General features: G+C 58.6%; 2 protein-coding genes across 4 annotated transcripts; both read left to right on the top strand.

The window, feature by feature from the left end:
* The first annotated feature begins 380 nt into the window (after nucleotides 1–380).
* Nucleotides 381–5,849, top strand: TBL2 (transducin beta like 2). The gene is made up of 7 exons (XM_065647355.1): nucleotides 381–525; nucleotides 597–727; nucleotides 800–984; nucleotides 1,555–1,706; nucleotides 3,467–3,593; nucleotides 4,461–4,613; nucleotides 5,303–5,849. The coding sequence occupies exons 1-7, from the start codon at nucleotides 399–401 to the stop codon at nucleotides 5,757–5,759; spliced, it is 1,332 nt and encodes a 443-aa protein (XP_065503427.1). The 5' UTR covers nucleotides 381–398; the 3' UTR covers nucleotides 5,760–5,849.
* Nucleotides 5,850–6,551: 702 nt separating this feature from the next.
* BCL7B (BAF chromatin remodeling complex subunit BCL7B) lies at nucleotides 6,552–11,379 on the top strand. 3 transcript variants are annotated; one of them, XM_065647117.1, is made up of 6 exons: nucleotides 6,552–6,710; nucleotides 7,091–7,166; nucleotides 7,700–7,796; nucleotides 8,832–9,017; nucleotides 9,204–9,283; nucleotides 10,451–11,379. In XM_065647117.1, the coding sequence occupies exons 1-6, from the start codon at nucleotides 6,619–6,621 to the stop codon at nucleotides 10,541–10,543; spliced, it is 624 nt and encodes a 207-aa protein (XP_065503189.1). In that variant the 5' UTR covers nucleotides 6,552–6,618; the 3' UTR covers nucleotides 10,544–11,379. The 3 variants fall into 3 exon arrangements, with proteins under 3 accessions (XP_065503189.1, XP_065503190.1, XP_065503191.1); XM_065647118.1 differs by having other exon boundaries at nucleotides 8,847–9,017; XM_065647119.1 differs by having other exon boundaries at nucleotides 8,832–9,043; nucleotides 10,451–10,540.
* Nucleotides 11,380–13,466: the final 2,087 nt, after the last annotated feature.

A 13,466-nucleotide genomic window follows, 5' to 3' on the forward strand; every position in this document is an offset into this window, starting at 1 on the left:
GCTTGGGCGCCGCAGGGCTCCCCCTGCCACCGGCTCGGGGAGGCCCGGCCCGGGGCTGCGGCCCCTGGCCCCGCACCCCCGCTCAGAGAGGCCGTGCAGCGCTGGGGGGGGATGGGGGGGGCGGGGGGGAGTGCTGCCCCGACCCGGGCAGCTCCCGGTGCGACTCGGCCGTGCCGGCTGGTAAAGGCCTCACTCTGCCCACAGGCCCCTGCGTGGTTCTTCCGGCTCCGGGCGGGGCGGGCAGGGGGGCGGGGCGGGCGCGAAGCGGTACCACCCCCCGCCGCCAGGGGCCGCTCGCAGCGGGAGCGGCGCGCACCCGCGCGTGCCCGGAGGCCCCGCCCACCGCCGCGGGGCGGGGGGAGGGGCGGGGCCGCTGAGGTGGCGGCGGCGGCGGGAAGATGGAGGCGGCCGCGCTGGGCGGGCCGGTGCTGCCGGGCGCCCTCGTTCTTCTCCTCATCCTGCTGCTGATGGCGGCCGCGCTGCGCCGCGCCGGCCCGCGGAGGCCGCCCGCCGCCCCGCCGGACGGTGAGTACCGGGGGCCCGGGGCTGGCCGGGCCGGGCGGCGCTGGGCTGACCCGCCCGCCCGCTCCCCGCAGGCCCCGGGGCCAACGGCCGCGCCGCCGCCAGACCCGAGGAGCCCAGGAAGGCGAAGCCGCCGGCGCGGGCCCGGAGGGACAAACCGCGGCAGCACAGCTTCACCCACCGGCTGCTGGTCGCCGCCCTCAAGGTACCGTGCGAGCCCCGGTACCGGCGCCCGGCGCCGCCCGCCCCCCGCGCTGTGACCGCGCTCTCCCCGCAGGGCCACAGCGGCTCCGTGTCCTGCCTGGACTTCAGCAGCAACGGCAAGTACCTGGCGTCGTGCGCCGAGGACCGCACGGTGCGGCTGTGGAGCACCCGGGAGCTGGCGGCGCGGGAGCACCGCTGCCTGCGGGCCAACGTGCGGCTGGACCACGCCGAGCGCGTCCGGCTCAGCCCCGACTCACGGTAGGGCCGGGCCCCCTCACAGCTCCGCACCGTCCTCGTCCCCAGCCCGGGGTCACTCGGGGTGTATGGGCACCGGGATGTCCTGCGGGCTGGGCTGCACAGGGGCCACGTCCCTCCCGGGGCAGCACCACTGAGTCATGAGAGCAGGGGGCACTTTACTGTGGTGCTCAGGGCAAATACCGCAGTGCCTGACTTGCCCCCCTGGAAGGCGCTGGGTAAGGTCTCTGCCAGCAGGTGCTGCGGCCGGGCTGAGCTGCTGAGCCTCTCAGGGGCTGGGAAGGTTGGTGAAAAGCACAGCTCAACGCTTTGTGAAGCGGCCTCTTTTAGAGAGGGGAAGGGGTCTCGTTTCCAAATGCGGACTAATAAATTCTGTTATTTTCCATTCAGTGTTGCAGTGGAGCTAACACAGAGAGAGAACTTGGTGCCCTCATAAAGTATGCAGCTTTTTATCTTCCAGTGTATCTCTTCCCCAAGGTGCCACTGAATGACCCGTCAGTTTACGTGTTGTCACTGGGCTGAGCTGAGGTAGCCTGTTCCTCAGCAGTTCAGAGTGTCTGTCCTTCCACTCAGGGCTTTCATTGTTTGGCTGGCAAATGGCGAAACTATTCGTGTCTATAAAATGACCAAGAAGGATGATGGCAGCTTCACCTTCACTGCAACTTCCGGGGACTTCCCAAAGAAGCACAAGGCTCCTGTTATTAACATAGGAATTGCAGAGACAGGTATGGAAATGACAGAGCTTCTCACTCCTTGAGGTTCTTGAGATTGGGTTTGATTTCCTTGTAAAGTCAGAGCTGCCGGGTTGAAAGCGTTGAGGTTTTTGGCATTCTCAAGGCCCGTTTCTGCACCACTATTTGATTCTCTGTAGTCTTCTAGATGTTACTTTTTAGCCTTTGTTTATCCTGGGTAAATGGAAAGATGTAATTTTCAGACAGACAATATTCCTGTGAGCACAGAATTAGCTCCTCCATATGCATAGTCTCTTAATTTACATTTTCAGGGATGCTGTTGCAAAGAGGTCTGGTCTCAGTATTGAGAGGATCACTGTTCTCTAGCCCGCCAGTCTCTGTTTAACCAGCCAAAATCTCTGTAGTGAGTTCATATAGTTTCTCTTCTGGGATCTTCTAGAACAGAGGCTGCAGAGGGAGGTACCTGTTAACGGTGAGGTCTTGATGGATTAATGCTTCAAATATGAGCCAGCGGACAGTTTGAGGCAGGTGGATGTGAGTTCACCTCTGTAATAGGAGAGCAAAGAAAATGTTATCTGAGACCTTTGTTCAGCTGCGAAAGTGAAAACTTAAACCTGTAACAAGTAGCTGAGGGTAAATGGGGCAACTCCCTGTTTGAGCCGAGATGGAAAAGGGCAAAAGCATTGCACGTGGAAACATGCAGGAGTCCAAAATGCTGACACAACAAGTAATCCTGGGTAATAGAACTGTGACTTGTAGCTAGCTGCCTGCCCCAGACTATGACTCGGAAGCTACAGAGTTGTGTTTGAAGCACCTGGGGAGGATTGAGTCTGCTGCCTTGCTCCTGTGGTACCAGCTCAGCGCTGAGCCCTGAGAGGGGGATCAGGGGTGCTGGGGCAAGATACGTGTGGTCTGTGTGTGCCTATTGCCCGCTGATGGCTGCGGAGGACACAGGGGCCCTGAGACACAACCGGCAATGTGTGCTCACAGCCCAAAGGCCAATGGTACCCTGGGCTGCATCCCCAGCAGCGTGACCAGCAGGTCAGGAGGGGATCCTGCCCCTCTGCCCCGCTCTGTGAGACCCCCCTGCAGTGCTGGGCCAGCTCTGGGTCCTCAGCACAGGACACACATGGACCTGCTGGAGAGGGGCCAGAGGAGCCCCAGAAATGACCTGAGGCTGGAACAGCTCTGCTGGGAGGACAGGCTGGGAGAGCTGGGGGGTTCAGCTGGAGAAGAGAAGCTCTGGGAAGACCTTAGTGCGGCCTTTCTGTACTTAAAAGGGGCCCATAAGAAGGATGGGGACAGACTTTTGAGCAGGGCCTGTTGTGATAGCACAAGGGGTGATGGTTTTAAACTAAAGGAGGGAGATTCAGACTGGATAAAAGGAGATTGTTGTCCCTGAGGGTGGTGAGAGCCTGGCCCAGGTTGGCCAGAGAGGTGGTGGATGAACCATCCCTGGAGACATCCCAGGCCAGGCTGGACGGGGCTCTGAGCAACCTGAGCTGGTGCAGATGTCCCTGCTCATGGCAGGGGGGCACTGGGGGAGCTGAGAAGGTCCCTTCAACACAAACTGTTCTGTGATTTTATGATAACCAGGAGCTGATTCTTCTGACATGGCTTTTTGCTCTGTGCCAGCAGACTGGCACTCCTTGAATTTTGGTGCTGCTTTTAGCTTTCTTGACTGTGCAGCTGCAGGGGGGGTTGCCCTGTGTAGGGACCCCTCCAGGCCTTTGGTAAGTCTGTGGCAGTGCTAGGCCTGGGACCTCTCCTGATCTTTGCCTTTTCCCCCCCAGGCAAGTTCATCATGACAGCTTCCAATGACACGACCATCCTGATCTGGAGCCCGAAGGGTGACGTCCTGGCCAGCATTAACACCAACCAGATGAATAACGCCTACGCTGCGGTGTCACCGTGCGGGAGGTGAGGGCTGTGAGGGGTTCCCAGCTGCTCCAGCTGAGGTTGGGGGAACTCCAGGAGTGAGCAGGAGTGTTGCTCCTTCCCAGGAGACCTCATCCTGGTTTGCACTTGGACTCAATGTTCTTAAGGGTCTTTTCCAACCTAAACAATTCTACGATTCTATCAGTTCAGACTCTCAGCAATTAGCTGTTATTTTAGTGCAATTTTCTGAGGGTTCTGCAATTTAAAAAGCGATTGTGGCCCCTCTAGGAGCACTGACTCTTGTCTGCGCAGTCTCAGACATGCGGTGGGTTGTGGTTGTGCCTCAGCACTGCTGTTCCTGGAAACCATATTCTGAAGAGCTGAGGAGAACGGCATTGGCCTCAGATGATGGAGGTGGGCCCATGGAAACAGCACTTCTAGCTTGCCTGTAACCTTCTAGAAGTTCATTGCAGAATTAAAGTCTTTCTTACCAAGAGTTTGCTTATGAGGAAAATCGTGTGCTCCACTCTGTCTGTCACTTGTTGTTGCAGGAAGACTTGCCATGCTCAAGGCTTAGTCAGTTTGGGGATCAAAAACCCTTGTCTTTATTATTTCAGACGTGGAGTTTCTCATGCCCAGGCTGTGGAGTTGCTGCTCTGCTCCCTGGGGCCCTCCTTACCGTTCCCCTTACTAACTTGTTTTCAGGCAAAAGGGAAAACTATTTTTTTCAGCTGACTGAAGCGAAGATTGGAATGTGGGAGTCTAGATAGCTTTGCCCTCGCAGAGCCCTGTCGTGCCCACCCCTCCACGCAGGGGTGCTGCCCTGGCCCCTGCCCTGCTCTGAGGGGCTGCCCCACGGCCCGTGCTCTCTAACAGATTCCCTCTGTCTCTGCTTGTTCTCTCACCCAGGTTTGTGGCGTCCTGTGGCTTCACCCCCGATGTGAAGGTGTGGGAGGTGTGTTTTGCCAAGAATGGGGACTTCCGGGAGGTGGCCAGGGCTTTTGAGTTGAAAGGCCACACCGCTGGCGTCCTTTCCTTCTCCTTCTCCAATGACTCCAGGAGGTACGTGTGTCCCATCTGCTGCTCGACACAGCAGCTCTGGCTCAGCCTCTCACCCTGCCCTGTGCAGGGGGACGCTGCCCTGTGCGGTGTGGGGAACACTGCCCTGCGCACTCTCCTGGGAGCCCAGGGTGGCAAAACCCTCCCTGCCTTGTGCCACCAGGGTGTTCCCTGGGGGGTTTCCTCCTGTTCTCCGTGCTCTGGGAGGAGGACGAGGACAGTATGTGTGTACAGACTCACACTTCCCAAAATATCTTGGAGACCTCAGTGTGGCCTTTCTGTACTTGAAAGAAAGATGGGGACAGACTTTTGAGCAGGGTCCGTTGTGACAGGACAAGGGCTGATGGTTTTAAACTAAAGGAGGGAGATTCAGTCTGGACAGGAGGAAGAAATTTGTTACAGTGAGGGTGGTGAGAGCCTGGCCCAGGTTGGCCAGAGAGGTGGTGGCTGAACCATCCCTGGAGACATCCCAGGCCAGGCTGGACGGGGCTCTGAGCAACCTGAGCTGGTGCAGATGTCCCTGCTCATGGCAGGGGGGGCACTGGGGGAGCTGGGAAGGGCCCTCCAACGCAAACCATCCTGTGATTCTATGATCTCTCTGTCCACGAAGGATTCCGAGTTTGCTGGCATGGCAGGGATGAGGTGCTGCCCGGTTTCCTCGCCCTCACTTGTGCTCTGTCTCCCGGCTGCAGGATGGCGACTGTTTCCAAAGACGGGACATGGAAGTTCTGGGACACGGATGTGGAATACAAGAAGCAGCAGGATCCCTACCTGCTTCTGACGGGGAAGTGTGAGGTGACAGAGCCTTGTCGCATCGCCCTGTCCCCCGATGCTCGTGTCGTCGCCATCTCCAGCGGCACAGACATTGTCGTGTACAACACGAGGAGAGGTGAGGAGGAGGAGCGCTTCCTCGCTGTGCACGGACAGCACATCGCTGACTTGGCTTTTGACACCACCAGCCGCTACCTGGTGTCGTGTGGGGACCGGGCGATCTGCGTCTTCCACAACACGGCCGGTCACCGGGCGGTGGTGGAGGAGATGGAGTCCATGCTGAAAAAAACTGCCAACAAAGCCACGTGCGAGAGGCTGGAGCAGCAGATCTCCAGCGCCCGCAAAGCGCTGGCCGCCATCTACGGCAAGAAACACTAAACCTCTGCGTGCCACAGCCCTTCCCGGCTCCCTGCGGGCACGGGCAGCCGCCCGCTGCCGTTGGGGACTTTTTTTTTTTTTTCCATAACACTGAATAACTTGTAATAAAAGAGTGTGGAAAGCGCCCGGGGCCTCCTTGCTGCTGTCGGGATGGAGAGCTGGACAGTGAGGTGGGGGAACCGAACGGGCCGTCCCCAGGGCTGACACTTGTGTTGTTTCCTTCCACGGGCTTGTCCCTGCTCAATATCCCATGGGAGGGCTCAGACAAGGCCAGGTAGCTTTTCTGGTGTTAAAAAAAGGATTTTAGGGGGTGTGTGTTGGTTGGTTGGTTGGTTTTGCTTGGTTGAGGGGTTTTTTTTGTGGCAGTGTCTCTTTTTTTTTTTTTTTTTTTTTTTCTTTTTTTTTTTTTTTTTCTTTTTCAGAGAAGCTGCCCAAGCTCAATTGCTGATGCTGAAATGGGGGAGTTGTTGACTGTTGATGCTAAAATGGCCCGGCTCACGGACCCGAGGCCAAGCACGGGCACGACTCGGGGCCTCCATCGCGGTCCCGGGCCTGAGGGCGCCGTTCGGCGCTGAACCGGGACGAGAGGACCCCCGGTGCTCGTGCCCAGCGCTGGGCGGGACCTGCCCTAAAGCAAGATGGCGGTGGCGGCGTCGCCCCGCCTTTGCACCGCCTCGTTGCCCACAGGAGGGCGGGGCGATCTGGCGCATGCGCACTCCCCGCCCCTCCCTCCCCTCTCTTCCGGGCGTGGCGAGCGCGGTGACGCACACGCGCAGGGCGGGGGCGGGGCGGGGCGCGCGCATGCGCGGAGGGCGGCGGCGGGTGCTGCGGAGCCGGGGCTGCCGGGGCTGCGGGCGCCATGTCGGGCCGCTCGGTGCGCGCCGAGACCCGCAGCCGCGCCAAGGATGACATCAAAAAAGTGATGGCGGCCATCGAGCGCGTCCGCAGATGGTGAGAGGCGGGGCCGCGGGGGGGAGGTGGGGCCTGCCCGGCGTGCAGCCAATCACCGCACCACACGGCTGCCGGTGGAAGTGCTCCCGGAGCGAGTGTCCAATCAGCGTGCTGCGTGAGGCAGTGGGCGGGGATAGCGAGGCAGCAGCCAATTAGCTCGCCCTGTCGGCCCGGGAATGCGGGGGGGACCGGAAGCGCCGGTGCTCGGCAGGCGTCCCATCCAATCACAACGAGATGTGCGGGTTGAGGGGGCGGGGACGTTAGCGTACTCTCGATTGGCATTCCTCTGGGCCAATCGGAGCCTCATAGGCGGGAGGGCGGGGCTTGTTGCCAGGATACCCTCGGCTCGGCTGCCCCCGTTACCGTCTGTGTCCGCGCAGGGAGAAGAAGTGGGTGACGGTGGGGGACACCTCGCTGCGGATATTCAAGTGGGTGCCAGTGGCGGACAGCAAGGAGGTGGGTACCGCTCCGGGCCGGGCCGCTCCCGCCAGCCGCTCCGCAGGGCCGGGCCGGCGCTCCCGAGGCTGCTCCGCTCGCCGCCGCTTCCCCGGCCTCGGCAGCGGGGCCAGCGCTCCCCGGGGCTGCGCCTCGGCACAGGCTCCGGCACCGCAGCCCGGGCTGGCCCGGCTGGCACGACACCTCCTGCTCTCGACCCGGGGCAGCCCCGGCGCCGCGGCCGGGCCGGTTTTCCCCCTTGCACCTGCCCTCACACACCGCTGCTGCCCGCAGCGCTTTCTGCCTCCATCCTCAGGGGGTTTCCTTGTGTTTGGTGGTGCTTCTAAACGGGCGTCAGTTCTGTCTTGTGTCCTGATTCCGAACCCTCCACAGCTGGAGTTTTGCCTCTAAGGCGGGTTAGGAGAGTGCCCAAAAGGGAAGGGGCTGCACCAGCACATCCCTCTGGGCTGTAGGGAGGGAGCGGGTTGTACGTGTCTGCTTCCTCTTGCCAGTGGGGGCTCCCCTAACCTCGTGTTTGTTTTTCTCTCCTAAAGAAAGATAAATCCAAGTCGAGTAGCAGCACTGCCCGAGAACCCAATGGCTTCCCAGCTGACACCTCTGCAAACTCCTCTCTCCTGCTGGAGTTCCAAGGTGAGTCTGTCTGAGCCCTTCAAACTGAGGAAAGACCCTCAGACTGTACAGAGGCTGGGATGTTGCTGGCTGATGTGTGCTCCATGTATTGGGACAGGCAGTGTGTGTCTGCAGTGCAGGGCTGGGCTGATCCACCTCTGGACTGTCCCTCCTGAAGCTGTTCATTTGTGCTGTCAGCAAGAATCTTCATCCAGCTTTTGGGCTGTCTCTGTGGGACAAACTTCATAGGGCACGGGAGGAGTGGGGATTCCTGCTCCTGTTCTGCAGTCCCTGCTGGGGGACGCCGGGAGCTGCCTGCAGTGGAGCCCCAGCGGTGACCTGCATGGGATGGAAGGGCAGAGGATCTCCCTGACCTTGCTCTTGGTCCCGGAGCACCGCGGGCAGCCTCCAGCAGGCCGGGCTCTGTGGTGGAGCCACGTGAGGCTCGGGCAGCGCATGGACTCGCTCCTTGTTCACAATGTCTCAGCTCTCAGTGTGGCTGAGGACAATCAGGGGACGTGCTGACACTTCAGAGCTGCGGTGGGAAGGGTTAACACTGCAGGTCTGTGGTCCAGGACTGCTGTACCTGGAAAGGTGTGTGCCAGGATTGCCGTCCCTTTGGAGGCAGGTGCTGAGCGCTGCTCCTGGTGTCACGTCGCTGCCCTGCGAACAGTGGAGCTACAAAACCCTGGGGCATCGGCAAGAGTTTTCCTGCCCTCAAATACCCGACTGCTGTGGCTCTCGCAAGCTGGGGGTGTGAGGTTTGGCAGCACAGCACTTTGTGTCGCCCCTGTGCCTTCTGCTGATTCGTTCTGAACAGCCGTGTCTGCTCAGACTCGGTCCCTGGGCAGAACCACCCTCTCCCATGGGCCAGCTGTGTAGCTGGTGCCTCCCAGCGGGGTGTCCCTTGCCTGGCAGCGCTTCTGTCGATCTGTGACGGTGAATCACCAATACTGGGACTAACTCTGGCTCTGCTTGTCCTTCTGCCAAAGACCCCAGCTCTCGGCGCTGCCCTTGGCTGTGGTGCCCCTGGGTCAAGGTGCTCTTCTTCACTAGGTGCTGTTTCTGCAGATGAGAACAGCAACCAGAGCTCCCTGTCGGATGTCTACCAGCTGAAGGTGGACAGCAGCCCCAACTCCAGCCCCAGCCCCCAGCAGAGCGAGTCCATGAGTCCTGCACACACCTCCGACTTCCGCACGGACGACTCGCAGCCTCCCACCCTGGGGCAGGAGACACTGGAAGGTGACGCGGGGCTGGGAGGGGCGGAGGTGGGTGCTGGGCCCGGGGGAGGCCCTGCCAGAGCTTCCTGGGCCGGCGGGTGACTGAGGTGCTGCTGGAATGGGACAGGGCAGCAGAGACTTGTCTCATGCGCTGGCTCAGCACTGAGCTCCCAGCTTGGCAGGTCCATAACCTGTCTGTTCTCCCCAGAGCCCTCCCTGCCTTCCTCGGAAGTTGCGGATGAGCCTCCCACTCTCACGAAGGAAGAGCCGGTCCCCCTTGAGACTCAGGTAAAGGAAGGGGGGTTGAAACCATGTCTGAATCTAGAAAAAGCCCTGTAAATGTCAGCCTGGAGTGACCCCCTGTGAGCACATCAGGGTCTTCTGCTGGCAGAATAGTTCTATTCTTGTTAATATGGGAAATAGTATTAATGAATTTTTGCATTCCTGTCTTTCATTGGCTTTTTAAGGTTTGTTAATATCCTAATCAAGAAAAGCACATTTTTGAATGTTGTCTTTTTGTATCTGAATATGGAATATTACCTTTGGCTACTCTATAGAGTAAGAACAGAGTTGCTGTTCTCCTTTGTGTTATTTGAAAAGATACTCTCTTAGCTCAAGGAGAATAAGATTTGGAGTCAAAATAAGGTCCTTCTAAATTCTATGTATTTCATTTAGTGATATGCAGCTTAGAAGTAGACTTGGCAGGTTAATGGCTGGACTTGATGATCTCAAAGGTCTTTTCCAGCCAAAACGATTCTGTGAATGCGCATGGACCCAGCTGGGCCCTTTCCCCTGCTGCTCGTTGCAGCAGAAGCATCGTGATGAACGCGTTCCGCAGTCCCAAACTTCCCGGCTTTCCGAGCTGTCCCTGCGTCAGCTCAGGTGCTAAAGTGTGAGGAAAGGACATGGAGGTGCAGTAAAACAATGGTTCTGGGGAAGGGGCTGGAGCACAAGTGTGATGGGAGCGGCTGAGGGAGCTGGGGGTTCAGCTGGAGAACAGGAGCTGAGGGGAGACCTTCTGATCTCTGACCTGCCTGAAAGGAGCTTGGAGCCAGGGGGGGTCGGGCTCTGCTCCCCAGGAACAAGCGCCAGGACCAGAGGAAACGGCCTCGAGTTGCGCCAGGGGAGGTTGAGGTTGGATCTGGGGAACAATTTCTTCCCCAAAGGGCTGTGGGGCATTGGAACAGGCTGCCCAGGGCAGTGGTGGAGTCACCATCCCTGGAGGGGTTGGACAGACGGAGATGAGGTTCTCAGGACATGGGCCAGTGCCAGGGCTGGGGGAACAGTTGGACTTGATGATCTTGAGGGTCTTTTCCAACCAAAATAGTTCTGTGATTCTGGCTGACTCTGGCTGCCCTGGAGCTTCCTCACAGGTTCAGCCCTGGGTGTCACTGTCTGAGTCCGCATGGCTCGGTGACACGCTGAGCTCCTGTCTCTGACCTCTGGCTCTTGCAGGTAACTGAAGAGGAGGAGGACTCGGGTGCGCCGCCTCTGAAGAGATTTTGTGCCGATCAGAACTCTGCGTGCCACACGGCCTCGGAGAGCTAGCCTGGCCGTCCCGGACAGCGCCTTCGCCAGCCCCTCGCAGAGCCGCTGCCCTCCCTGGGGGGCCGGGGTGCTTCCCCCAGCCCGCCCCTTCCCCAGGGACGGGCGCTCCCCCGCTTGCCCCCCAGCCTGCCTTGCCCTGCCTGCTCTCGGGGGCAGGAGCCTGCGTTCCCTGCCGGAGGGGGCTGCCACCAGTACCTGCAAATTTGCTTCTATTTATTGGCTCCTTCTCTCCCTGCTGACCTGTCCTGGAGCGGGGCGGGGGGGGTCTCCCATGCAGGAGGAGTTGTCTGGGGGTGCTCCGTGGCCTCCCGGGCCCTGGCAGATGCTGTTTGCCTCCCCTGCCTGCCTTCCCCGAGGTGCTGGGAGCGGGAGAGTGTGTGTGTGTCCCCCCCTCCCTCCACGATGTGATTTGTCTGCTCCCTTACGAGCAGAAGCGGGAGGTGGGATGGGGGGGTGGCAGAGGGGAAGCCCGAGTCCTGCCCTGCAGCGGTTGGACGCGCTGGGACGCCGTGCAATAAGGTGCTAATTAAAGCCATTAGTTTCGGGAGGGACGGGAGCGCCTTCCCCCACCCCGCCACGCGGGGGCAGGGACCGGCAGGGCCCGCAGCCCCTCCTGCGACCTGGGCACCCCCCGCTCCCGGGAAGGATGCGCGGGGCGCCGGCCCCTCTTCCCTCCCCGCCCCCTCGGAAGCGCCCCCCGCCCCGGGGCTCCGCCCCCGCCCCCGAGCTCCCGCTGCCCCCCCAGCCGCCACTGCATGTCCCGCCGAGTCTGTGATCGAGCCTGGCGAAGCCGAAGGCGCGGCCGCGCGTGGAAGTGGAAAGTTATTTTAGCACTGAATAGAATATTTTTAAAATTAAACTATTTGAAATACAGCGCCCTGTGTCTGCGGGGGGGCCGGGCAGCGCCGCGGGAGGGGGGGGGGCCGGTGCCCAGCGCTGTCAGGGTTGGAGAGCGGCCCCGAACCGCCCCCCCCACCCCGAGCCGGCGGCGGGACCGGCCCAGTGCGGGCACGGGGGACCGGGAACCCCCCCACCCTCCCCACCCTCCGCCGCCGGGGCATCCCCGGCCCGCGGGGCATCCCCGGCCCTGCCGCACCGGCCCCGGGCGGGGGTCGCTCCGCTCCCCGCCGGACCCCCCGGTCCCGCCCGCCCGTCCCAGCGCGGGGAGGGGGCGGTGGGAGCCGCTCCTGTCGCGACAGCCGCGATCTGTTCGCTGAGCAGCTGCGAGAGAACGCGTAGAGCCCAACGTGCGGAAGAGCCCGAAAAAGGAGCTGGATTAACGGCGGCCGCGGGTCCCCGATACTCTGCGTTAGATTCACTCGTGCATTGCAAAGGGTGATTTTTCTTTCCCAGTTTACCAAATCCATCGTGAAAGCCGAAGCCAAAGGCATTTGGTTTCCTTTGTCATGCTGCCGCGTACAATCGCGAGGTGTTTTTAATGATTTATCATTGCAGGATCAGGGTGGCCAGACGAGAAGGACACCTGCTGATCGATTTGAAAACAAACTCTCCCGTTATGTAGATATTTGGAAAACAGTTTTAGGAAGGAGATCCAAGAAGAATATCTCTTGCCATCAGAGAAGGCGATGAAAGGAGCTTTCTCTAGCAGCGTGTGAGATGCTGAGTTCAGGAGGAGGTGGGAGGACGGGGAGTGAAGACACGAATTGCTGCTGCCAGGAGCCAGCGTTGCTCTGGACGTGGAGCAGAGTCCCCGCGGCTGCATCGGCTGCACCGAGCCCAGCAAATACTTCCCGTGGACACAGCAGCCGAGTCGCTGCTTTTTCTTAAAACATGGAGCTGTGTAAGCCCGGAGCAGCATTGCAGCCACAAAGCCATGGATCTGTAGCTCGAGCGCTGGTTTGTCCCATAGTTCTTTCGCTCTGGAGCGTCTCCTCAAGAGGCAGGTGGTCCATGTAGGTGGTTCCTGTGCGGCGCTGGGGGGTTCACTGCACCTGTGCGCTGGGGTCTCAACAAACTCATCCCACGTGGGCGCCAGGTCTCGCCTTTGAACGGTAAATCATCGATGCTTTAAGCAGCTCAGGGTCCCGTTGGTTTAACACAATACTGTCATTCTTCACTATCTATACAGCATTTTCTCGAGTAAAATTGAGGGGGGAAGTTTTTAATTAATCATTTTAGTTACTCTTTAGTGCTGGGTTTTAAAAGTTCATATGGAAGGATTTCGATGGATATAACATTTTTCTTCCCCCAAGATCTTTCAGGTCTGGCAGATAAATTTGAATATGAACTCAGTTCGTCCAATGGTTCTCCTCTTATCAAGCGAGTTTATTCAAAAGCTGGTCTCCAGTGGGTGTCTGAACTCCAAGAATCTCTCTACCCAGGTAAGCCGTTTATTTTGGATTTTTTTTTTTAAATTTAAGATTGTATTTGACAGAACTTCTAGGAAGATAATGTGATATAAAGATAAGATTTTAGGCACACAACTGTTACGGTATTTAGAAGATGCCCCTGCTCCAAGAATGTTGATTTCCCTGATTTTTCAGGTGTTTTGATATTTTCTCCCATTTTTGCCACTAAATACAATACTTAACGCACACAACTGCTGAGACTGTACCTAGTGTTACAGGGGCACTGTCTGCCTGTTATGCTCAAAAATCTTTTTATGGACAAAAGAGAGAAAGAGCGAGAATAATTTATTTCTAGCATAACTGAAATCTAAGTGGTCTGATCAAAGAGTTATTATTAATCAAGATCTAGCTCTTACAGATAAAGACAATAAATGAATACCAACGTGAAAAAGTAATAGTAGTAATAATAATAATAATAATAATAGTAATAATAATAATAATAGTAATAATAATAATAATAGTTACCTGCATGTTTCCTAATATCCATCCCTGTTCCTGGCGTTAGGCTCAGGATCGTGCTGTTGATGGCTCCAGTCTGCTGAGGGTTGTTGGGG

Source organism: Caloenas nicobarica, chromosome 17, assembly GCF_036013445.1.
Source record: "Caloenas nicobarica isolate bCalNic1 chromosome 17, bCalNic1.hap1, whole genome shotgun sequence".
Lineage (NCBI taxonomy): Eukaryota > Metazoa > Chordata > Aves > Columbiformes > Columbidae > Caloenas > Caloenas nicobarica.